The following is a 25,063-nucleotide window of genomic DNA, read 5'->3' as shown; positions in this document are numbered from 1 at the left end:
TGAAAATGATCAAGACAGCCCTATTATTCACACAGCCATTTTAAAACTACACTAAAGTTACACATTGTTGTATTTAGTGAGGTGACAGAGTCCAAGACTGAATATTTACTCCATAAAGCAACAGACACACCAAGTGTGTATTTGTGAGGTTGCCTTCATTTCATATTATTTTTCTGTTAGCTCTTCAGGTTTAAGAGAATAATGACACTGCGGTGCACAACAAACATTTCCTTCCAGTTTGAGTATTAGATTTGTGCTATTGAAAGCTGTTGTGCTCTCACTTAGTTAAGAACCCTAAAATCAATAGACAGACACAGACAGATAGATAGAGGCCAGTTCTTTCTAGAATAAGTTTGCATGGTCTTCCTATATGATTGGGGTTTCTCCATTCCAGTACTCTGATTTAAGGTCAGTCTCAGAACATGTGTTTCAGTCTGTGTCTCTTATGCCCCCTTCAGGTGTGAATATTATGAGACCACTTGTTTCTCTGTTTGTCCTGTTACGGATTGGTAGCCTGCACAGGTTATCTTTGCCAGTTCTCTGCTGGACTGGCTCCAGTACTTTCCACCCAGCAAGTTGGATGGATAAGCTTTGTGTTACTGTTGTGACCTGAGTGATGGTTTCAGATATCAGTGACGGCAGAGAGCTGTTAATGTTGTATAAGTGCAGTTCATATCCACGTTTAAAGTCTTGGTAAAAGTAGCAATAAACACTGAAGTTAATATTTACAAATAAAATAAACGGATGTACTCTCAGTTCCTCATTGAGCAATAAATAACAGTGAAACACACACACGATTAAAACAAGGAGAGCGACCTGGTGAAAGACACCACTTGTGACAGAAACATGTACCATTGTATCTACAGCTTTCTTCGTGTTGAGTAGTGCAATTTACATTTCAAGTGCCTGACTGCAGATTCCATGGGGGGGCATTTGCATTGAGTTAAGTCCTGTAAATGCATTTGGCCTGTGGAGGGAGAGGTGGTGAATGGGTGACTTCTCTCCACCCTCTGAGGCACTAAACCACGCAAAGAGGCAGGCAATTAAAAGTCAAATGGAAAAGAAGAGGAGGAGTCTGCAATGTAACCAGAGAGAGGGAGTGAGAGAGAAGTGTCTTATAGGGTCTAACACCAACCCTCAACAAGGAAGAAAGAAAGCAGTGTGTATGAGAGAGGGCAGAATTTTAGGGTCCAGTCTGTCACATCCTATACAAAGTGAAGAACCAGTCTGCTTTTGTTTGTTTTTAAACCTCAATTTGCTATCAGAGAACAACTAAAGCCTTCAATTCAAGCATTTCCCTTTGTGAGAAGACACACGAGTCAAGTAAGTAAGTATTTTCACGTGAATATTTACAACTTTGCTGCTCAGTGTTTGTTAAACGTGTATAAAGTGTAATAATGCACTCTGAGAAAGTGAATTGCCGTTGAAGGCTGATTTTTACTTACACACGTGGCATGAGTCACACGGGGACATATTTCTCGTCACATCCAGAAGAAAAACGCGCCTCCCTCTTAAAACCCGCCAAAGAAATAAGTGATGGTTAAAAAAAAAAAAAAAAAACGCTAACAAAATCTCGAAGCAGGAAAACTGAAACGAGAAGAAGCTACCTGGAGTTGATGAGTGAAAGACTGCAAGTTTGGAGTAGTTTCGGAAGTGAGTGCCTTGCTGTTACAGGAAGGTTTTTTTTTTTTCTTTTTTCTTGATTTCTTTTAGACAAATGATGGTTAAAGTTAAATAAGTTCTGCCACGATTCTCGTTTATAAGTCAATAAACAACCACTTCGGCTAATTTGTTTAATGAAGCCCAATTAAAAAGTTATCATTGTGGGAGCCGGAAGAGGTTCACGCACGAGTCTTTGTGCCACCAAACTGAAGTCATGCTGTGCTGCCTTCACGGACCCCGCGTGGACTCTGCTCACTGCAGCTGTGGAGTGGAAATATAGTTAAATCTTTAAACATATTCACACTGTCGCTGCATTTAGAGGAGGAGATTCATGATGTGGGGGAAAAAGCAGGAAAAAAAGTGCCTAAAAATCAAATTTAGAAATTCATTTTTATCATGAGGCAAAGTATGAAATATAATAACTGTCCACTAGTGGTAATGTCACACCTGGACATCTTATTGATCACAGCAACACAGTGTGTGAAGTTTCAGACTGAAAATTCCAACACTTAGAAATACCAATAATTTAGAATCAGAATATTGTCATTGTTTTCAACAACTAAACTGTAAGTGCCATCTGTACATGTGCCACATTATAAATATAGAAAGAGGTGTAAGGTTTACATGTGAACAATACAGTGCTTTAAAAAAAAACACTCACAACAGTCAGTTATTGCACTTTTCATTCCAGTTGTAATGGACTGGTCAGTTTGATGATGGCTCTGTATAATCTTATTCTGCTCCTTATGTCCCTTTAAAGCCGATCAATAGTTTTATTTGGTCAGTTGTTATTTGTGTGGCCTGCAGCTTCAGAAATAGATGTGGGGCAAAAAAAAAAGTAGTGTGCACAGGATTATTTCATGTTCTGGCTCTCCACGCAGTGCTTTATGCTCACATTTTCAACACGTTGGGCAGCAGGTGAACGCAGCCCCGCCGGCCGGTAACTGGACCCGGGGTGAGGTCACGCCCGTGGAGAAGCAGCTGCTCGGTCGCGTTGTGGGACTCATCGGGGAACAGAGGCGCCTATGGAGTGTGGTTTATTTTCTTGGAAACTTGTGAGGATAAAGAGTTTGGCCTGCGGTTCTTTGAGTCCTGCAGAGGTTGATAAACACGGCTGGTCAAGGTCAGCAATAACCCCGCGGGGAAAAAAGAGCAGTGCTACATGTGGGCAGCAGCAGACAGACTTGAAAGGAAGCCGCACACGTGATGCTTAATTCTCATTGTGTTCATATCCATCAAGAAAAGATAACTTAAGTAAACAATAATCTCACAGGTGGCTCCATTTAACATCCATTCACTATCAAAACCTAAACTCCCCCTTGGCAATAAAACTCCTCACAAGTCTACAACATTGCATCATGCAGCTGAAGCAGGTATTTCAGGAAACAACCTCCTAATATGGTCAGCCAGCCATAGCAGCCTTCACCTGCTCTTCCTTTCAGCAAACACACACACACACATACACACACACTTCACAGCTTCATGACAGAAGCTCACAACAGGCTGCCAACACTAAAAGCACCATTCTTAAATATTTAACTTGTAGGTGTGCTTTTGTTGTGTGTCGGCATCCTACAACACACGACTACAGAAAAAAGAGATAGCTACAGAAGAGTGGAGGAAGAATATGCTTATGATAAGCAGTTAGGGAGACGGTTGCGTTGATGGAGAAGTTGTTTGACTGAGCGATCGGCATCGGTCCATGCGGTCCCTCAAACTGAGATAAACCCTCCTGACGACTGATACCTGACACCCCAACGCTTTCTTATAGACGCATGCTTGTGATGTGACACCGAGTCGCCGTGACTCCCTGTTTTATTTACTACATTATCTCCCGAGCAGTTTGCCGCCGGTGCGTGAGTGGTGAGCAATGCTTATTGTGTGTGTGTTTGACACTCGTGATACAGCCACGGCAGTAAATCCAACACATGTGACGGGAACCCTCTATACTTAGGCCTCTTTAATGGACTGGGGCTGTCCTGTACGTGCACATGCACTGTTTGCAGTATCAGCAAATAAGACAAGTCAATCTCATATGTGAATTGTAATGCTCCAATTTCATATTTGATGCCAACAATGGCAATGATCACACCCAAAACACCTTCTTTAACATAGTTTCACCGGAACATGTAAGAAGACAAAAATGAAATACCTCCTGAAAAGTATTAAATTGATATGATATGCAGAACAAATCACTGGAGGGACCGTGCGCCTCAGTCAGTAAACCGGAGCTACAGACAGCAACAACAGACCGAGTGATGTTTACACAGGTATCATGGATTTTACTGTCTGTGAGTTCCAGTGAAACTGCAGGCAGACATGCAGAAATTGTAGTTATTTTTGTTTCTTGGTTGTTAAATTTGGTTTTGAGGTGCTTGATTTTCAAATGTAAAGATGTGTTGGTTTTCTTCTGATTCTCTTTGGTAGCAATCCCATTGATTTTTGTGTGTTTGTGTGTGGTGGGTGGACTAAAGGAATGTTTTCCCAATGTTGCCAAGGTTTTAGGAGGAACTACTGACTCAAGCAGCAAATGTCTCAACTATCGATGTATTTGGATTTAATTAACAAGTTAATCTGCTGTACAACTACTTGACTTTGTGAATGAGGAGCCTTGGTCTGTTCGCTCATTGTCGAGATTTGGGAGAAGTGTGTGTGTGCGTGCGCATTCATGTGTGTGTGTGTTGAGGGGGTTTTTTTTCATGGGGTGTCAATTACAAAGAAATCCCCCCTTTTCAAACTCTTTTCAGCACAAAGCCAGTTGACTGGGCTATGGGTAATCGCATTACACACACGCCTCATGAGCACCCAGGCAGACACATGGGCACACGCAAAGACAAATCTGTCCCATTAGGGCCTCCTTCACTCTGCATGAACGCGCTGAATTGACTCCCTCATTAAAAAGTCCTGAAAGTGTTTCCTGTTTGAGGCCTTGACTGATGCCTCCAGTTGGCTCTCCTCGCAGACTTTTCCTCTCTGTTCTTCCTTTTTTTTTTTTTTTTTTTTTTTTTTTCTGGTTCTCAGCCAGAAGACTGAGAACCTGGGTTCTCAGTTCGCTGGGTATATTTGGATCTTTGAGCCGTGTGTGTGTATACGTTCTCCATATGCATGCGTGTCTATTTGTGTATGATCCTGTCAGGTTTGAATTGCTGGAGGAGCTTCGTGTCCCTCGTGCTGCAGGTTGTGGCGACTGCTGACCTCCCCCGTGTGTGTGTGTGTGTGTGTGTGTGTGTGTGTGTGTGTGTGTGTGTGTGTGTGTGTGTCTGCGTGTATCCGTGTGTGTTTTTCAGGTGGTCATGACTAACCTGACATTGATTCCCTCAGTCGTGTCGCTGTTTGTTAACCGTCTTTGTTTGCTTCTGTTTTTTTTTTTATGTTTGCACAAAAGCTTGTCGTGTTTGCATGAGCTCAAAAGAAGGGAAAAACATGGCGAGACATGCTCGCGCATCTCGGTGCTGCTTCAGGATGAAAACGCTAGTTTTCAGGGCAAAAGTGCTCTGACTCATTTCTAAATCAGTTCTGAAGACGCTGCCGTGTTGACGGCACATTTCATGGATCACTGTGGACAATGAAAGGTGACGGCGAGATTTACAAAAGGAACGACTCTCCACATGATCGGCTGTTGTGTAAGCTGGGAGAAAAATGTACCACCTCAACCAGGAGGCTCCATCAGCTCTCCACAGCGACGCAAACACACTGCCTCAGTAGTTTTCTCACAAACCATGTGGAGCCGAGTGAGCGGAAAGTTTTGCAAGAATTTGACTGTGTTCCAGTGTGTGTTCAGTGGAAATCTGGTGAAAAAGTTGAAAGGTTACATTTTATCAAGGAAAATTCCTGTTTGCCGTTGCATGATGGCAAATTCAATATCTTTAAAGCTATTATATCCACTAACAAGGGAAATATCTCATCAGTAGGCATGCGTTGGTGGTTTTGCTGATTTTTATTAATTTACAGTCGCTGCGGTTATTCCTGCAGGAAGACTGATGAGAAGTGCCGTGCTCTGCAGTTTGTACTGTTGTGTTTTGATCTTACATAATCAGTGTTTACAATAAGCGGCTGCCAGGTTTCTCTTGAAAAACAAATATTGGATATAAACGGTTAAATAAAGGTTCAGTGAAATTAGATAATCATACCAAAGAAAAGGTCAAATTTTCTTAAAATTTTTAATTTTATTCAGAAAAAAACAAATAAATCTTAATATTTCAGTGGTTAGATTGAGACTATTTCACTTTTTAAATACTTTTTTGCTCAGCAAATGGCTAAAATGGCCGAAAATTTTTCCATCACTGTCTTTTTAATTTTAATATAATAACTAAAACAGCTTTGCGGTGCTTCTCATATTATTTTTCTCTATTTAAGATTTCAAAAAAATCAAAAAATAAATTACCAGGACATGTTCCTAATAGTCAAACAAACTTATTCAATTTCATTTTATCTTAATCTCCTGCCCACACTGTTAGAAATAATGCGACACATCAGGATATATATTTAGTTCAACAGCTGTTTTTCTGTCTTCTTCCCGCCTCCAGCAGACATCAGCAGCCATGGCGCCCTCTCTCGTCCAGGCCTACAGACGGCGCTGGTGGATGGCGGTGACGGCGGTGATTGAAAACCTGCTGTGCTCTGCGGTGCTGCTGGGCTGGGGCTCCCTGCTCATCATGCTGAAGAGGCAGGGCTTCTACTCCCACCTGTGCTCAGGTGAAGCCACCCGACTCTGTCATGTGTTCGGTTTTTAGAGCGCACACACACACACACACACACACACACATCTGGCCGTTTGAACCTCAGAAACACGGTTCATGTTTGATCATTTCGAAATGCTTTTGCTTTGATACCATGTTACTCATGTTTGCTCAAGACAATTGAGACAGCGGTTCTGTTTCAAGTTCCTAAACACAGTATTAAACAGCTTCTTTTTTTTTTTTAAATTGCACACCAATCCTCTCAAAGTTCATTGAAGATTGCTTCAAATTTACTCAATGCGTATCCCCAAAACATTAAAAAAAAATCACTCGGATGGAAAGAGGAAATTATGCATTTAAAAAAACAAAACGAAACTGTGTTTTTTTTTTTTTTTTTGTTTTGTTTTGTTTGGAATTGATTTTGTTTATGCTTATCCCATGAAACTTTTAAAACATGAAATAAGTCATTTTTATTCTTTAGAAGTATCAATTGTTTCCTTTTCGGTTCACCCAGTTGCACGACAATACTCAATAAGTATCAAGACGATAAAAATAAAGAAAAATGATCGCGTCTGATTTTTTGCAATCATGAGACTATTTTGACCTCTGAAGACGTCACACCATTAAAAATCTGTTTGGAACTCATCCTCATGTATCCTATTCGAGTCTGTTTGTTATGTGTCAGACTGATGTTTCTTTTTCAGCCGAAATGCTCTTCTTTTCCTTCACTGCACACATCCTGCTAGATATGTGATATTTCGTTACAGTCTCAAGTCAAGATAACCCCGGTGACCCCGTGAGGAGACAGGGCTTTCTGTCTGTGGGCTGTCTCTGTACCCTGTCTTATCACTTGTCCACTCTTATCGACCGTGCACACTTGTCCCCACAGAAAATGACTCAGTGGTTGTGAATTTGGGCAACCACTCTGCTGGCGAGGAGGAGTGGCTGAGCTGCGTGGACCAGGAGGAGATGCTGAATCTGGGCTTCACCATTGGCTCCTTCCTGCTCAGCGCCACCACCCTGCCTCTGGGCATCCTCATGGACAAGTTCGGTCCTCGTCCCATTCGGCTGGTGGGCAGGTAATGAGATTCAAGGGTCAACACAACAGACACGGGGTTATGCTTGGTAGAGGTCACAAACAGAGTGATGCAAGATTTCATCAAGCGAAAGAGCGCACATGCCACAAATATCTGCTGCTACTATGCCCACAATGAGTAGTGAGAGTAGCCAGATCACATTCCCACAGTGGGAGGTGGAGGGTTCAGCCTTTAGTCTCTCATTCATGTGTAAGTTTCTCATAGTGGGTGTGGTAGTATCTCCTCTGTGAGTAGCACTCTTGCATGCCTTATCGGTGGCAGTGAGAATATGAAAACAGCTGCACTGTCTCACATTATTGTTTGACACTGGTATGTTACAGTAGAGTAGTCACCATATGAAGAAACACAGAAAAAAATATATATGTATAAACATTGATGTATGTTCAGACATGCATGTACAGGCATTTTAAAATGCTTTGCATTCTGTAAGATTAACAAAGCAATTGTATTAATTAAACATAAAAATGAATATGAAAGGTTATAAATTCATGGCTTAGACAAGCGACACCTGAAGAGGTCCGTGAGGTGATATTTTAATGAATAATAATCATCGTGATGACCTGTTGCTAATATGATAAAAGAGGGAAAGTTTCAGTTGTTTGTATTATTACGTACCTTCCACTCTTTAGATCTTTCCTGCTTGTGAACTTTTGCGGGTCCTCACTTGTGATTCAAATTAAGCCGAACCCTTTTCGTAAGACTTCCTGTAAATGGTGCGTCACTGGTATGACTCAGATGTCCCGTCACTCTTAAGTCATCAGCAGCTAATTATTTTTCACCTATTTTCCTGCCGTTCGCTGCAAGTTTTAATGCTCTTCTTTTTTCCCCCCATTGCAGTTCATGTTTTGGTCTGTCGTGCATCATGATGGCTTCGTCTGCGTACGACCCGAATAGTGAGTATTAGTGATTGCACATTAAGACTTTTACCTGTAAACAATCATCACTGGCAAGCCGTTACGTCCATATCGCGTTTTTAACTTGAATGCTCACCTGTAAGACTGCTGTTTAACATGAAACTCTTCATTCAACTCTCTAAACCTGCACTTGAGTCATTCGATGCAAAAACGCAAACCACTATATCAGCCTGCGGTCTTAAAGTACTATCATTCAGTGTTTTTTTTTTGGTCATGGCACTTCACTGAGTCATTTCACTCAGACTGCTGAACCACACGTTTACACCGTTTGGAAACTACTCCAACCACCTTGTTGAATAGTTTGGATCACTAATCACTCAGATTATAAGAAGTAGGTCAGCCGCATGGTGCAGAAAATCATAAACAGGGAGGGTTGAGTACTAACTCTGTTACACACAGGTCCAGTATGATACTTGTCATTGTTATTTGTTTGACATACAATAACTCATTCACCCATGAATCGTATTCTCTTCTTGTGGTCTCCAATTATTGACTGTCAATTTTCTCATCAATTTATAAGTTAAACAGAATTGTTAGTTCAGTCTGATTCAAAATTGTTGTCAGTCAGATCATTTATAAAGTTTGGCTCTTGGTTTGCATTTTGGACAAAGCGTCCTGGAGTTCTGAGCAAGTGATTTTTATTTGTCAGTGTTGATTTGAGGACTCTCTTCCTGCTGTTTGTCTCCAGCTCTGTCAGCGCTCATCTTCTTGGCTCTCTCCTTGAACGGCTTTGGGGGAATCTGCCTGACCTTCACCTCCCTCACGGTGAGACTCACACACCAGAGACCAACACGAGTGTAAAATGTCTCATTGATAGTTATTGGAAAATATTTATGAATGTAAGCCACGTGAATGTTTCCACCTGAGACGAGGTAGAAGTTGTGGGAACACTGAGGGTGAGGAGTAAACATGACTCCTTCCTGTCTTCATACACTGGTCACAAAAGGCCCAACCTAAAGTCAAGCTCCAGCAGGTTTTCACTTTAACTGAAAAAGTGTGGTAAAGCACACAGTGTTCTTTTTGTCCAAAGAGAAGTATAAAAGAAAGAAAAGAGTTAACGGTAACAATCCTCCTGAAACAGTTTTTTCTTCCCCTCCGCGTTTTCTCATTGGCCGCAATCCCCATATTATAATTCTGAAACTCCCCAAAAAAGGATCTGCGCTCTGGTTACATAACTGAGATTCTGAGAAAGTCCCGATGTCGGGTTTTGTTCCTGGAACGACCGAGCGGAGAGGTTTTGGTAGCTGACCGTCTCAGCGTGTCTGGCTCCTCTGTTTGTGTCAGCTGAGGAAACAGCGCGTTGTCACCGGGAGCTGTGTTTGTTTACCTCCACGTCAGGCTTGTCGAGGTGCTTGTGATGTGTCAGCTGGTGCCACCATTATCAAGTGTGCTTTATAGCCGTCCCTGCCTCCAGTGTCCTGCCAAGCATTTCGATGTTTGCTCTGCATGTCAGTACAGCGTGTTTCCATCAGAGCTGCACATGACTTCTCCCAGATGGAAAGTTTTGTTTCAACCAATAAAGACTCGCGACTCACCACACACCCTCCCAAAGCCGAGCCACGCTACCTCTGTTCAAAAATAGCCAAGGACGCTTTCTCTCTCTCTCTCTCTTTTCTTTTTTTTTTAAATCATGGCTTCCATCTGTTCTCTGTTCCTTCTCCACGATGTTCCCTTTCTTTCTATGCTGCTCATGCAAGAAAATCAATACAAGCTTTAAACTCTGCATGACTGTGCACACATGGGTATGTTCACACAGGGAGACGAACATGAAACAGATGTTTGGATAGCGATGGCCGCGGCGCTCCGCGGACAGATGACCTTGTGTTATGACGTATATACTGTACGCCTGTTGCCGTCTGACTCTGCAGTCTGGTGTCGAAGTGGAGGGGCGTCACAAGCGATAGAGGAACACCAGGGCTGGATGGAAAATTTGGGGGTTTAAAGTTTTTTTAAAGAAGTTTTTCAGAAAATTTAAATCATTCAAAGGAGGGACTAAATGGTTAAATTTATGCAAAGTTTAAAATTTGACTGATAGTTTACACAATGTTCCACAATTTTATTGACACCGGGCCATAGATTCTGGGGGGAGGGTTGTACATTTTGTACGCTAAAACCGATGAAAGCAGAATGATAATGATTCAATGGAAAAAGCAGCAAAACTCAAGGTTTTAGCTGTTCCTCCTGACAATGGAGAAAATAATAGATTTGGACTCAGTGGATCTGTATGAGCAGCATGAACACTCAATCTTTAATATCACGTGCAATTACATAACGCTCTGTCCGTCGCATTAATCATACCATCACAAAAGGTTAACACTACACAAACACACACTTGAGCAATGTGCCGCCGCCCCCTCTTGTTTTGTCCCCGGCCGACCTCCACATGCGTCGTCCCCTCCCTCTGCTTACGCTGGTAATTGGGCTGAGTTTACCATCAGTGCCTGACCTCCACGCTGCTGTTGTTGCCGTTTTGAAGTGCGAATGACGGCAGAGCATGAGGACCGAGAGACACGCACACTCATGCCATCATTATTTAAACCATGTGCTGGAGGGTAATAAATCTGACTGGAGTGCAACACAAGACCACTCTGTTCTTTTGGACTGTGGTGGAAGAGAGGACGACTCTTACAGACCTCTTCATTTGGATTTGTTATTGTAGCTTCTATTATATTTTTGTTTTTATTTCTTTTTTTACTGCTTGTATGTCTTTTTTAATGTGCGACCTCACTTTTATGCATTGATTTTAAAAGAAGCACATGAAGTGTGAAGTGCATCATAAATTAAATGTGTTATTATTATGTTATTATTAAGTCAAACAGTAAAATACACCCTCTAGCACTCTCTCCTCTAATGTGGTGGAACGACAAAAACACTGATGAAGTACCCTTGAGCCGCACTGTTGCACCAGTGCAGTTTTTTTTTCCGTGTGCACAGTTTCTCTTTGTTTACAACAGTAACACCACATGAACTAATAAAGCCATGTTGTCAAGAAAAGCATCAACCTGGCAGAGGAAGGATTCCACATCGACTGCACAGGAGAGGGAACGTTTGAAACCGAGCCTGTTTCGAGGTTTCTGCTCGGAGATGATTTTATGTATCAAGGCGTGACTGAGATTTGGAAAGTGGCAAAATGATCATGATTCGTTAATGTTGGAGTTGTGTTTGGAACAAAGAGCTAAAAAAATGTTTTTGTCTGCATTCAAACGATCAGTTTATTGTTTTTATAACACAGATTTTTTTTTTTTTTTTTGCCAGCCACCTAATTGGAGGTTCCTGTTTTTGAAATGTGAAGTATTGCAGAGTTTGACTAGAAGCAATGGAGGAAATTTGAAATGACTCAATTACGAGATAATCATCTCATTAATTCAGAAAAACAGAGCCAATTCTTCCTTTCTTCATGTGAATGCAGTAGACCTCTGTGGATACGCGTCTGTAGCAGCGTGTTGTGGAAACTGTCTGCAAATGAAGTAATTCACTTTGAGAGTAACTGACTTATCTGGTTAAATTGCTTACAAAATACTTGATGGGAAGGTAACTAAATTAGCTTTTGCAGTCTATTTGTGTTATTATGTTAGGCCACATGAGAACATGAAAGTGTGTGAATTGGACAGCCATTGACGTGTCAAGAGGTCAATGAAACTGGTGCCGAGAGCAGTTTTTGTCAGTTTTTTTTTACTTAAATGTAACATAAAAGAAAGTCTGCCAACTTCTTAAAACTACCATTAGCCTCTCCTCCAACAGCCTGAACCGCCACTGCTTTCCACTCTTGGAATTTCAAAGTGTGGGTCAGTTCTTCATCAGGTGTTCACAGAGCTTGGGGCCTCTGCACCCGTAGTTTCAGGAGAAGACCCATCAAGAATCCTGTGTGGACATGCTCCTGCACTGTGCTTTTTAATAGAGGCGTGGCTGAATAGCAGCCTGCTGATTCACTGGTGCATTGTTCACCTGAGAAGCAGCGAGGGTTGTGCCACTTTTTTAATGGACGAATACAAGTATGGGCGCTGACGTTCAGCTTACTGCGGACACCCAGTACCGATGACAGCACTTATTGAAGGCCATGAAGCCTAATTTGTTGATACTGCGTGTACCTCCAACAGACAGGCTCCAGCTCGCTGCTAATGAGTGTCTCAGTTAAACTTTAATCACATTCAGCGAGTAGCGTTGCTGGTTTGTGCGCCATTAAGCTCCTTAGCTTGTAGTCTTCATCCTTCTCAATAACAATACATTCGCTCGTGCTCTCTTGCGTACCTGCGCGCGAAATTGCTGACGCACGACGTCACGTAGAGCTCCCCGGGTTGTATCTATTTCCGAGCATGAGTGCCTGACCTGATACCGGCATTGATACCGGTGTCTCCCTGGAGGCAACATGCCGACACAACTGTCAGCGAGTCGCGAGGGTCACGAACCACTTCTCAACCGTTAATGATCAACGTTAGCTATGTTCAGTATGAATGGGAGCCGGTGCCGACGTTGACATCGGAGGAATGACTGGCCGCCTGTAGTTGGTGAAACACACACGGGATCGCCCTCAAACAGCACTGGCTACAGGCGGGGGCCCGTCCGATCACATGCTAGCGGTGGGGAAAAAGAAAAAAGGCCTCAGTTGTTCTTCACACGTTATAAGAGCTGTCAGTCTTATGCCTTCATATATAAGTGTCAGGGAGCACACGGAGGCCACATTCATTTAAAATTGTTAAGCAAACAGATGTCAGTACAGAGAAGTGAGGCGAGCTCCTGGAAGGATGCCTTCGCTAACATGTGAAGAAACCTGGAAAGCGACGGTCACATACCACCGCTTTGATGGTTTATGTGGTTATTGTGCCACATTTTGTCGTATACGTGTTGTTCTGCTGAACAGCGGGGGCAATAAAGGTGGACCGATCTTTGAGTGGCAAGAAGAGGCGGCGAAGAGCTGAGATGGAAAGAAGAAACCGCTGATAATCATCGGGGGTTTTGTGTTTCCTGCTGCGATCTCTACAGAGAGAGGAACTGCAGCTGCAGCATGGGGAGATCACTCAAATCCAGTGGGGTTGAGGGGGTCTCTGTGTGGCGTTTACATGTTCTCCCTTTGCATCCGTGAGTTTTCTTCGGTTATACTTTCTCTCAAAGTTGCACAAACGTGTGTGAGCAACTTTCAGTCTCTTTGCAGCCATGAGTTTGATGAAGCACTATAGAACAAGAGCCGATCAAGATTACTGTCTCGGCTAACTCCAATGCATTTCTCAACTTTCCTACACAGTTTTGCCACTTATTTATGTAATCTGCCTTTATTTCATAACTTCAGGGCTCAATCAGAACTTCTGTGCTCATTAATCTACTATTTGGCCCTTTCTTTTAATGATTACAGTCTTAATTAAACTCGGTGCCAGGGTCTTACAACACCCAAGTGAGTGAGCACAGTGGGAGCAGAGCCTGAACTGATTAGTCCCGACAACCAAAGCCCCACTCTGTGTGGCTTTCTGACACTGGTTGACCTCTGTGTGCCTCCCTGCAGTCACGTGTTCGCCGCAACGTTAGCGTGCGAGGATGTGCGCTGCGAGGCCCCCCCTGTGTGAAATGTGTGTTTTATAGGTGCTGTCAGAACAGAGAGGTGGCGCATGCAAGGACATATTTCACACACTTGCTTGTTTTCTGCATCGCAGGCAATTTGTTTGACACATGCATCTGTTGTCCGTCTCCTTTGAGCAAAGGCTGGTCACCTCGACGCTCACGTGGGCGGACTTTCTCTGCTTTAATGTTGGTAGGAGGCGCAGAGTCTCCCCAGTGTGCTCCGAGGGGCCGGTTTCATACATTCTTCAAACCTCCGCAGCCCGTCAAGCCCGGCTCAGCAGATGCTTCAGCCATATTTAGATGTGAAGTATTTTGTTTCTTAGAATCACTGAATGAAGACGGGTGTTCTCTTGGATGTTTTTCTTGTCACTGCCAGGCAGTCTGACTCTCCAACATCCTCAGGAAAACCTTTTTTTTTTCCCTCCCTGTTTACCCTCTAGCGTCTTGGTATCAGCTCTGATGACTTTGTTCTTCCCGCCGTGTGTGCGTTTGTGCGTGTGTGTCCCAAAATTGTAAAGCTGAGACGGTGTTTTATTTGTTGTAGGCTTTTACTCTAATCTCCAACACAGTTATTACTACTGGCTACACACTAATGCCATCACCCACAAACTGAAGTGTATGCAGCAGGGGAGGTCATGACAACTTCCGCCGTGCAGCGATTAAAGGATTCCAGCTGTACTGAAGCTACTTGAATCACTATTTTCATATCAAAAGTAGATCAGGTGACAGTAGCGTGGGGGAGGAAGTTCACAGTAATGCATCCACAGACTGCAGATTCCATCCTGTCAAAGACCAATGCTCCTGTTTCACTCTGTTTTGGTTCTTTTGGCAGACCACTCCACTTCCCCACCACTGGAGCAGTGTTATTTCGGTAGCAGCAGACAGCTGCTTTCAACAAAAGCCCTACTGTAATCTATGTATCAATCACCAAACAGCATAAAGCTGTAAAAGCGAAGCTGTAAGCATGAGATGGTACAGACTGAAATACTCGTAACTAAAAAATGTAAACACATCACAAGTTACAGTAAAGTCTAAATAAGATACTCTTAAAAAGAACTTAAATTATTAACAGAAAACCATTTATATATGATTATCAAGAATAACAACAGCAAGATGTATATTTGAACAAAAATTAGTTTCTTCAAAATCTCAATAAAATCTTGTGAAATGTTGTGCAATCTGTGAGAAAAAGTACCCCGAATGGACAAGAAAGTAAACCTGAGGTATTTGCTCTTGGTTTAGGTTTACAGTGGACATGCTGAAGCAGGGCGTTGTCATTTTTGTTGAAAACATCAATCAGGTGCTCTGACTGCAAACAAGGAAGCTCAGGACAAAATCATTTCCCTTCAAGTCTCGCAGGTCCGCAGGAAAGCAGCGCATATCTCAATCTTTTTAATCATTTAATCTCTTACATAACTTAGCGTATATTATGATTTTCAGCAATCATTCCTTATCCATTCACTTTGAGACATGCATTTCTTTTCTTTTTTGTCCATTCATTCCTCTTTCGGCCACCTGAAAACTGAAAAACACCTCGTTGACATAAATGCTGGGGTTTGGAGAGTGCACACTGCAGTTGCATGGAAAAAGAAGTCCTGACACGGCTCGGTGAACTCTGACACAGCGAGGAGATTAGGTGGCAGCAGTTTGGAGGACCACGTTCAAGCGCTGAGAGAAAATAGCCAGCTTGTCATGCAGCGCACCAAAAATCCCTCACATGTGATTTTATAATCGTGATTGACCCACTTAAAACTCTAATCAAAGGACACTAAATGAGCTGCCAGCACAATAGGTCATTGTTATGTTGACTAAGCGCCTTACTACTGTAAATAGGTCGACCTAATATATGATGTGTGAGTGCCTGGTGCCCGCCACCTCGTCCCTGTTGCCTTGTGTCATGCATGGCCTCGTGCTGGGTGCAAAGAGCCCAGTGAAGTTCACCCACAGCAGGCTATAGATTGGCTCTAATCCCCACACTGGAAAAATTGTTGAAACGGCAAAAAAAAAAAAAAAAAAAAAAAAAGTAGCCATGAATGTTGTCTTAAGTAAGGCTTAGTCTGTGTTTGAACCACGGGGTCAACACACAAACTGGGTCGCGACTTTGTTTCTTCTTTCCCATGACATGGACACTAATATTTTTTTAATGAGGCTGCTCTGCGGGGTGAGAGAAGTGTTACTGAGTGCAAAAAGTCTGCAGACAGGAACAATTCATGCCTGTTGGTCCAGACTCACCTCCTGGGTCTGGATCCTGCGGCTCTCGCAAAGCAGCCGTGCGCCCTCTGCTGACAAACCGCTGTAGTGCGCCGCCGCCGCCTCCACCACGGGCCTTTCCTTATCCTCACTCATTTAACCAGTGTGATAAATCTTTTGTGTTTCCATTCCCTCTGCAGCTGCCCAACATGTTTGGCGCCCTGAGCTCCACCGTCATGTCTCTGATGATCGGTTCGTACGCCTCCTCTGCAGTCACCTTCCCCGGAGTCAAGGTAAAGCACAAAGGTTAAGTTAACAGTCTGTTATAATTACACGCTTACCTGCTCTTCAAGCGATGTGAATTTAAAGGCATGTGGCTACATCCTGATGCCTCTGAGACATCAGCAGGGTTATGAGCCATGGCTGTAAAGCGTAATTGGCCGAGACCAGCACTCTCTAGATGGTAATATTGTTCTGTGTTTGCCGGATGAGTAAAAAAAAAAAAAAAAAGTTGGTTAACACGTTCACTGTAAAAGCTTTACAAGGTGATAATATGTCAATGTTGTGTTTACAACTTTGTCTGTTGCAGCCATGTGGTTTAAAATAAAAAGAACATTGAGGGTTTTTTTTTTTAACAGAAGAGCAATTTGAATCTTACAAGCCCTCAGCAGCCCTCTCCCTTCTCCTCAGCTGATCTACGACGAAGGAGTCTCCTTCCAGGTCATCATGTGGGTGTGGGCCGGTCTGGCCGGGTTCGTCTTTCTCAACTGTTTCTTCAACTGGCCCATCGAAGGCTTCCCAACCCCAGATGAGGTGGACTACAGGTCAGTGTCTGCTCAGGTTCGCAAGTCGTCAAAGTGTTTTTCTGAATCTTAATCCCCTCATTGGTGTGTTTGTCTGCAACAGTAAGATCCACACGCTGCTGGAGGTTCCTTCGCCTGAGCAGAACGGTGTCATTGAGGGGCTGAAGGAAAAAAACGGAGACGTCCCACACCCCACTGAGAAGCTTCCCAATGGAACTGATGCTGCACCCAGTAAGTCTTCACTGACGTCAGTTCAGAGGACATTGCTCTGATCTTTTCCTGGAGACATTTAGGACAAAAATTCACCCTAAACTCGAATAGTGCACATTTTGAGGAGAAATTAAAAAGAATATTTGAAACCGTGTGACAGTTAAAACCAACTTGTCACATAAGCTGACGGGTTATTTTGCAGGAATGTCTTTGTATGGATAGAAGATTAAGTTGATGACAGAATTAAATTTCCCAATAACCAAACACAAATTCAGGCAGGCTTCTGAGAAATTATCCAACATGCTTTATGATGACTGAAAGCAATCACTGGTAAAGAAAGAGCCCAAAAATCTCTGGAAACAAATAATACAGACTGACCCACTGCGATTTGCTCTGATGAGCTGAATGTTGAGAGGCTGAAGAGGGTCGTCTCCCCCCTCAGGTGCCGTTCCTTTCCGTCGGTCTGTGTTTTCTCCCATCTTCCTGTGGAGTCTGGTCACGATGGGCATGACTCAGCTCAGAATCATCTTCTTCATGGGCGCAATGAACAAGATGCTGGAGTTCATGGTCACACATGGACAGGAGCACCGTGAGTTTCCAGCAGTTCTTTCATCCTTTTCTTTTTTTTTTTGAATAATGCTTCTTTATTAAAGCATCTATAAGCCATATTAACAGCAGGCATCTTTTTTTGTATTGCAGCATCTGATGAGCTGGCGCTGCAAGCACAGGAGCAAGGTGAGATACCCGACGATAAAGGTTTGTAGACTTCAGATCATTTCTTTGTGATTTAAATATATATTTTTTGTCACATCTTTTCATAGTGAGTTTCTACTCGTCCATCTTCGGGACACTGCAGCTGCTGTGTCTGGCCACGTGTCCTCTGATTGGCTACATCATGGACTGGAAGATGAAGGAGTGCGAAGAGGAGAAAACCAAGATCTCGGGCACAGAGCAGGGGTACATTATGCAATGAAACATGGAAAGAACATTATTTTTGCATGTTTTTTCAGTTCAGGTAACACATGAATGAGTTTTGGTCATCTTATTAGAAACAAGGCCACTAATTTGCTCGACAATTCTTCTTTTTAAATAAAGTGGTGCAGGACATCAGCAGATTCTGACTTAATCAAAATTCTGCAAATCAAATGTTTAATTTAATTTAGTAATTCTGGATTTGTAATAATGGTGGATCTGTTAAAGACAACATAGACAGACAAATAAAGTGAGGTCAGATAATTTAATAAAAGCTCAGAACAACAGTTGATCATCAGCATTCATGTTTGAACACTGTTTCCTGCCGTCAGGTTGATGACCGGGACCAAGAAGAGAGACCGTAAGATCCAGAAAGTGACGAACGCCATGCGGGCCTTCATCCTCACCAACATGCTGCTGCTCTCCTTTGGAATCTGCTGCCTGATCGACAACCTTCCTCTACAGGTAGTGTAGAAATGTGTTTAAAATTAAAAAAAAAAAAAAAAAAAAAAAAAAAAGTGTGTTCTGTTGGCTGCATTGTGTCATTGCTCGTTTCCGTGTTGTAGATTTTGACCTTCATTCTCCACACGATGGTGCGAGGCTTCATCCACTCCTGCTGCGGGGGGCTTTACGCTGCCGTGTGAGTGCTGGACGGCTGAAACACTTCTGTCAGCTTCATGACACTTCCTGTTCAGATCACACAGGACGACTGAGTAACGTTTTGAACAAAATCAACATTTTTTTTTCAACTTTTTGATTCATGAATAAGATAATGAACAACTTAACAGCCATACAGTGTGTGAGTCCTGGCGGCCTGTTCTCTCACCCATGTTATGTTACTTCCTAACACCATATAAACACCTGAACTAAAGCAGCGCTTTACAGTGTGATAAAAGCAACCAGATGTGGTCACAGAAGGAGATGGCGTACTGTGTGTGTGCTGAGAAACCGCAGCGCCACAGCCAAACAGTGTTTTCTCATCGACTGTATCATTCATGATTAACCTGAAACACAAGGAGAGTCTCCATTAATGTGGCATAATGTGCGTGACAATGTGTGGGCCTGCACAACATATGAACAAACAAACAAGGGAAACAATTCTCTTTGTGTGTCTATTTTTTTTTTTAATCTTCTGCAGCTCGCCGTACATTCATTCAGACTTTAACCACCTTGTTTCTGTCCCTCTTAGTTATCCATCAAACCACTTTGGTACACTGACCGGCCTTCAGTCCATGATCAGCGCCGTGGTCGCTCTGCTGCAGCAGCCGCTCTTCATCGCCATGTTGGGACCGCTGCATGGAGACCCCTACTGGGTGAGGGAAACACTGTCAAAGTCCACATGTTGCTACTGGGTCATTATTACTGTAATTGTATTATTTGATAGGACAAAACTAAGAAAAATCAGAAAGTTGCTGTCACTACTTTCAGAGACACACCATGAAATGACTGTAAACTTTAACTTTCCATCTCTGTCTTCTCTCAGATCAACCTGGGCCTGCTCATCTTCTCACTGGCCGGCTTCTGGCTGCCAGCCTATCTGTTCTACCACCGCAGAAACCTGCTGAGGGAAAAGGAGTCCAGAGAGAAGCGGTAAAGAGACGGGGGCCTCTCAGACGCAGCGAGACGAACGGCCTCACAACAAAACCGAAGCTGAGGGAGAACTCTGCCTTCAAAAACGAGCACCAGCAGCCTTTACCCTTCCAGTAGTTTTATATTTTTTAGAAATATAAATATATGGCTGTCGTGCCACAGCGGGGTCAGCTTTCCCTGCTCCCATTTCAAAATTAAAGTCCGAGTTTCAAATCAAAGCCCTCTGTTGTTTCGCACACAGGCCAGCCACGTACTAAGTTCTGATACGGTCGGGTTTCCATCACTGCTGGTGCCGACGTTGCTCACCACAAACCATTTCTGAACTGACCTGGAGTTCTCTGCGACGTGGGAGAAGATGTGTCATCTTTTGTTTCTGTTTTATTTATTTTGGTGTCAGTCAAAGAGCCAAATTAGTGTGATACAAAGCCATAGATTTCATTTGCAGCCAATGCAAAGACGACCTGTGGACATCACAGTACTTGAAATGCTATCGTGTACTTTTCACAGCAATCATCACAATCCTTGCTCAAACCAAAGAATAGCTTGAAATTTGAAATTTTCAGTACTGTTTTGCACAATGGAGCTTTTAGTATATAAATTGTGCTACTACTGTATTTCCCCCTTAAAGAACTAGAAGTATGTGTGTTCCACTGTATTCAATACAGAGAATTGTAAAATTTGGATGTTTGAATATCACAATTTGTATGTCATTTTGAAGGACTTTTGGGGGGTATTTTTTTAAAACCTGCTTATTCTTCAACAGACAAACACACACCCACACACACACAGAGATAGGCTGGTTAGAGAGACACATCTACCTCCTGTTTCCTATTTTATTTTTTTTGTATTGTCTCTGTGCAACTGACTCCTGTCTTTTTTTTTCTCATGAGTTTATTTTTAACGCCAATTGTAAAAATCCGCAATCAGGAAATGCGTTTTTCCCTCTCTACAGAGGTTGACTTTACTCAGCCCCCGGATTAGTGAAACTTTTATCATAAAGCAATAATAATTGAGGACATTTCTCTTTGGAAATTGTGACTGATTTCAATCATTGTGACGCACAGTGCGTGTCAGTGTTGTGGAACACTTTTTACTGCTTTATGCACAGAAATGAACTAGTGTGTATAAAATATGTATTTAAGTGTATTTTTTTTATACTCTAGCTGCATTAGTATTGAAAAGGGAAGTGTTTGTTTCAATATCAGAAACTGCTTTTTTGTAGTGGGCGCATTATAAATAAAGTCCAGATGATTTATTGTGTATTCTGCTTTTACCTTTTTTTTTTTTTTTTGCCATGTATTGATTTAGGAACAAACATCTAGCACATTTATGTTTTGTAAATAGAAGTGAGGTGTGGCTGATATGTTGTTACATTTTCTGCTTGGTTCACTACATATGGGTGTGTACAGTGTCTGAACTCGTATCTGAGTCGAAACCAGCTCGTGCCTTTTACAAATCAGCGCTCACATTTTAGAGAAAAACATCAAAAATTTTACATTTTTCTTCCCAAAGTGACACATTTGTTTGATACAATTCATTAGAATACCTAAGTTGGACTCTTTCACTGCTTGAACAGTTTACTTTGTAATTTTGTGCTCTTTTCTGTTGCGTTGCTTCTGTTCTTGAATCATATTAAACTTTTTTGTCATTTTTAATTAAGCTATTTGCTGCCTTCTCATGCCACAGAAATGTAAGAACAACACAATCTCTCTGTATACCAAAGCCATCTGTAGGGACTGTAAAAAAAATGTGTGACACTGTTCCTCAGGTGAGCATATAGGAACAAAATAACAGCAGTGTCTCATCAAACTATGCATTACTCTGTAAATAAAAACACGTTTGTTTCTTGATGACTGACACAGGTGTTGATTTACGTTGTTTGGTGGTCATAATATTTTCATAAATGAGGGCATTTTAATCAAACCTCATGCTGACGAACATTCAACTTAAAACAAGCTCCTTTGTATCTGATTGAGTATTTTCTTCCTTAAATGTTATTTGATAACATTTAATCAACACCTCTGCCAGTCTTCAAGAAAAAAAGTCATCTGTATGTTGAGATCAGATCAATGTGTGTGTGTTGTTGTTTTCCAATGGTCTCGTTTCAGCCCGTTGTTCCGAGAGTATTTTTTTGGTAATTGTACACCTTTTTGCTGCCTTCAATCATTCTATCCAGCTTGTGCGTTTGATGAACAAATAAATGTATGAACGCAAAATGTATTTTTGGTCATTTTTTACAATCTGTTACTGTTAAACATCTAGCCCAAATCATCATGGAGCATTCAGCATTTTTCACCAAAGTTGCTATTTCTCATGTGTCCACTGGGGGTCGCACGTCATTAATAATATGTATTTGACACCTCCGCAGTAAATCAGCTCCAATAATATAACCTTGAAAGAACAGTAAGAGGAAAACAAAGATAATCAAAGTTCGTTTTTATTTTGGCATTATGGTCAAAAGATATCAACACACGCGCAGCTTTTACACTGTTCTGTAACATTTTGTTTGCTCCATCACGAAACATCCACTCTGTCACTGCTCGCTCTCACAGTCACGCAGCATTCTTCAATTTGTTTCTCTCATTAAACATACTCTGAATAATACAATTATCTGTAAAATACACACACACACACACACACATACCCTCTTACAAAAGTTGCACATTCAGACACGGGCATGCACACAGTGGGCTCCTGTCTATCTGAGGCTGTTGCTGTTGGGTTGTGAGCCAGCGAGCCCGGGGTGGTCGGGGCTGTGTCGGTTCTGCAGGCAGAGAGAAAGGAGGAGAAATGAAAACAGTGTGAATACGCATGGTTTTCATACACCGTCCCCCGACTGAAGCCCCGCCTCTGAAACATCACCGAGTTGGCAAAGTGGTTTTTCATTTTACAGCTTAGATTTTAGAATGAAAGGCAAGATCTGAGAAAAGTAAAACACAAGATGAAAGTGTGGATAACATATCACGCTGCAGCATTATTGATGTTATCATTTCATTTAGTCAATTAGAAATCTATAATTAAAAAACCCATCTGCACTGTCACTTTAGACTTGTGTTACTTTTAATTCATAGAAAGTACTAAAAGATCAGGATTTGATTATTGTCCATCATTATTTGCTTTCAAATGTTGGAAACATGATTAACAGATTATCAGTGAGTCTTCCCCAGAAACAGAACCGTGCACTGATCAAAACATGTGAAAATGAGTAATTTTCTAGCTTTACTATTTTCACCTTTTTCTTTTTCTTGTCTTTCTTCTTTTTCTTGCGGTCGGGATCGTCGTCTCTTTTCTTCTTTTTCTTCTTGGGATCAGAGTCTGATGGAGTTTCTGTGTGTCAGAAAGAAGAAGGTCAGTCACCCCCCCAAAAAATGTTGTTTTTGTTTGTTGTTCATGTTTCTTTGCGTCCGAGTGGAGGGTACCTGGAGTCGTACCTTGTGGTAACGGGTCTTGCGGTCGATGGTGCTTGTGCTTGTGTTTGCTCTTCTTCTTTGGAGGCTGTATGTGCATGAGTCTGTACTGTTCTGGAAGCTGTGGACAAACATCAGGATGCACATCAGTAAGGAACTTTACAGGAAATGTGCACGAGCAGAAAAGATGTGGCGTCTTGCTGTGTTGTGCTATAAGTACCGGTCCTGTGTGTAGTCTGAAGCCTGTGAGCAGCGCGCCAGTCAGTGGGCTGAACGAGTTCCCACAGACGGGAGGTTTATCGATGAGAGAGCGAAGTGAGCTGCCATCCTGAGTGCCCGGACAGTCAATCATCCCTGCACCAGGAGGAACACAAAGGAATGTTGGAATTAAACAGGGTCACAAAAATGAAACCACTCGCTGAATTAGGAACTGTGTTTAGCGTTTTATCAATAAGGGATCCAGAACGGATTGAAGTCAGTAATTAGCAATAAAAATGTAATTAGCAGTAATTAGCAATAAAAATGTAATATCACAGCTTAAAGGTATCCAAATTACTTTTAACTGAGGACCACGTGTCTCTCTAAAAGTTAGTATTTCTTATGTTTAACACTGAATCATGGGAAACCCCTGGCCCATAGGTTTGGACACCTCTGGAGCAGTACTAGCCATAAAAAAGAAGACAGAAGTGAAAAAGAAATAGTTTTTTGATTATTCTTTGTAGGACCAGACTTGGAAGGTTCATCAAAACCAATGATGTACAGTTGCAACTATCAAATAATCATGAGTTGGTCCATGCTGAGGTTACTCAAGTCCAAAACTGTGATGGCTATGTTACATAATATGCAAAACACATGCAGTGTTTGTGCACAGATCAGTTTGCAGCTTTAATCGATGATGTCCATGCTCATGTGTGTGATTTCTTAATCATTAAGGTTTGCAGGTCTGAAGCTCACCTGGCAACTCTGGCAGGAAGTTGCTGAGTTTCTCCTTCACCTTCTTCCCACAGAACTTGTTGTAAGCGTGCTCCAAATTGTAGTGCGTGATGAGGTTGGTGTTTCCCGTTAGCTCGTTTCCAACTAAACACAAAGAGTCATGACAGGATAATCCAGAAACCACAAGTAATGCAACAAATATTTCCTACATGCAAATAATGTCAGTAAGTCAACAGGAACAAGCTGATCATATGAACATTCGTTATAGAGGAATGTTCGATGACCACTGTTCGACCACCTATTCACTGAAAACAGAGACGTAACATTAGCTAAAGGATATTTCTCTGTATAAATACAGAAAACACAACTCTTCACATGAGGGAAAAAAAGCATGAGGATTACCTGGAACCTAACATTTATCCAACACCTGTTTAGTTAGCCGCGTTAGCTAGCATTGTTTACAAAGTGCTTAGCAACCTCTGACGGCAGATAAACGTTCTTTTTTTCCGCAAATCATCATAAAAATAATAAAGAATACACGCAACAGCCTTAATAATCTGACTGTACCGGGAAGCTCTCGCAGTAAGTAGAAAGGCTCATTCATGGCTCCGGGTTTCCGCAGAGCAGGCCCTTCATCCCCGAGCTGCGCTGGCATCTGACCCGTCATGGAGACTTGATTCTGCGGCATGGGCGGCGGAGGTTTCCCCGGTCCGAAGCCCAGAGACGAGGAGCCGGCCGGTCCCTGAGTTTCGTTTTGCCCGAACAGAGTTGAGTACATTTCCGTCATATCTATCGCTCATAATATATTTAAATCCAAAGAAAACGTCGATTAGTTTTAGCTTATGGACTGCTTATTAAAAGGCAACGCTTGATGGATTCCTCAGAGATCACCTACTCCTCTCCTCACTTCTTTGTGGCATTATTTCCAGCAGGGCCCAGTACCGTAATACCCTAAAGCAGCACGCGCGCTACCGTAATGCACAGTGTAAACAACAGACGGAGTCAGGTGTCTTTGCTCCACAGAAAAAATAGACCATAAAAGAACGCAAATAACAA

General features: G+C 42.3%; 2 protein-coding genes across 6 annotated transcripts; one reads left to right on the top strand and one right to left on the bottom strand.

Annotated features, from left to right (window-relative positions):
- The first annotated feature begins 1,131 nt into the window (after nt 1-1,131).
- On the top strand, nt 1,132-20,843 carry slc43a1a (solute carrier family 43 member 1a). 4 transcript variants are annotated; one of them, XM_030113943.1, is made up of 15 exons: nt 1,132-1,323; nt 6,192-6,357; nt 7,231-7,420; nt 8,276-8,331; nt 9,041-9,117; nt 16,293-16,385; nt 16,783-16,916; nt 16,999-17,126; nt 17,548-17,694; nt 17,805-17,840; nt 17,927-18,062; nt 18,410-18,542; nt 18,644-18,717; nt 19,267-19,390; nt 19,561-20,843. In XM_030113943.1, exons 2-15 carry the CDS (start codon nt 6,204-6,206, stop codon nt 19,669-19,671), a joined length of 1,593 nt encoding a protein of 530 aa, XP_029969803.1. In that variant the 5' UTR covers nt 1,132-1,323; nt 6,192-6,203; the 3' UTR covers nt 19,672-20,843. The 4 variants fall into 4 exon arrangements, with proteins under 4 accessions (XP_029969803.1, XP_029969810.1, XP_029969820.1 ...); XM_030113950.1 differs by having other exon boundaries at nt 6,189-6,357; XM_030113960.1 differs by having other exon boundaries at nt 1,132-1,327.
- Nucleotides 20,844-22,082: 1,239 nt separating this feature from the next.
- med19a (mediator complex subunit 19a) lies at nt 22,083-24,966 on the bottom strand. Of its 2 annotated transcripts, none has more exons than XM_030116248.1 (6): nt 24,575-24,966; nt 24,029-24,151; nt 23,295-23,428; nt 23,087-23,195; nt 22,900-22,994; nt 22,083-22,431 (listed from the first exon to the last, which is right to left on the bottom strand). In XM_030116248.1, the coding sequence occupies exons 1-6, from the start codon at nt 24,792-24,794 to the stop codon at nt 22,366-22,368; spliced, it is 747 nt and encodes a 248-aa protein (XP_029972108.1). In that variant the 5' UTR covers nt 24,795-24,966; the 3' UTR covers nt 22,083-22,365. The 2 variants fall into 2 exon arrangements, with proteins under 2 accessions (XP_029972108.1, XP_029972114.1); XM_030116254.1 differs by having other exon boundaries at nt 23,099-23,195.
- Between the last annotated feature and the right edge of the window lie 97 nt (nt 24,967-25,063).

The sequence above is a fragment of the Salarias fasciatus genome, chromosome 2 (assembly GCF_902148845.1).
Source record: "Salarias fasciatus chromosome 2, fSalaFa1.1, whole genome shotgun sequence".
NCBI classification, from domain to species: domain Eukaryota; kingdom Metazoa; phylum Chordata; class Actinopteri; order Blenniiformes; family Blenniidae; genus Salarias; species Salarias fasciatus.
This window is presented reverse-complemented; position numbering and strand designations above follow the sequence as displayed.

Excerpts from the sequence above, each read along its gene's own strand:
- med19a (XM_030116248.1), bottom strand. The coding sequence starts at position 24,794 with ATGACGGAAATGTACTCAACTCTGTTCGGGCAAAACGAAACTCAGGGA. Across the intron at positions 24,152-24,574 it reads CTTACTGCGAGAGCTTCCCG|TTGGAAACGAGCTAACGGGA; the intron begins GTACAGTCAGAT and ends CTTTGTGTTTAG. Across the intron at positions 23,196-23,294 it reads TCAGACTACACACAGGACCG|CTTCCAGAACAGTACAGACT; the intron begins GTACTTATAGCA and ends GTTTGTCCACAG.
- slc43a1a (XM_030113943.1), top strand. The coding sequence starts at position 6,204 with ATGGCGCCCTCTCTCGTCCAGGCCTACAGACGGCGCTGGTGGATGGCG. Across the intron at positions 8,332-9,040 it reads GTCTGCGTACGACCCGAATA|CTCTGTCAGCGCTCATCTTC; the intron begins GTGAGTATTAGT and ends GTTTGTCTCCAG. Across the intron at positions 16,917-16,998 it reads CCAGATGAGGTGGACTACAG|TAAGATCCACACGCTGCTGG; the intron begins GTCAGTGTCTGC and ends TGTCTGCAACAG.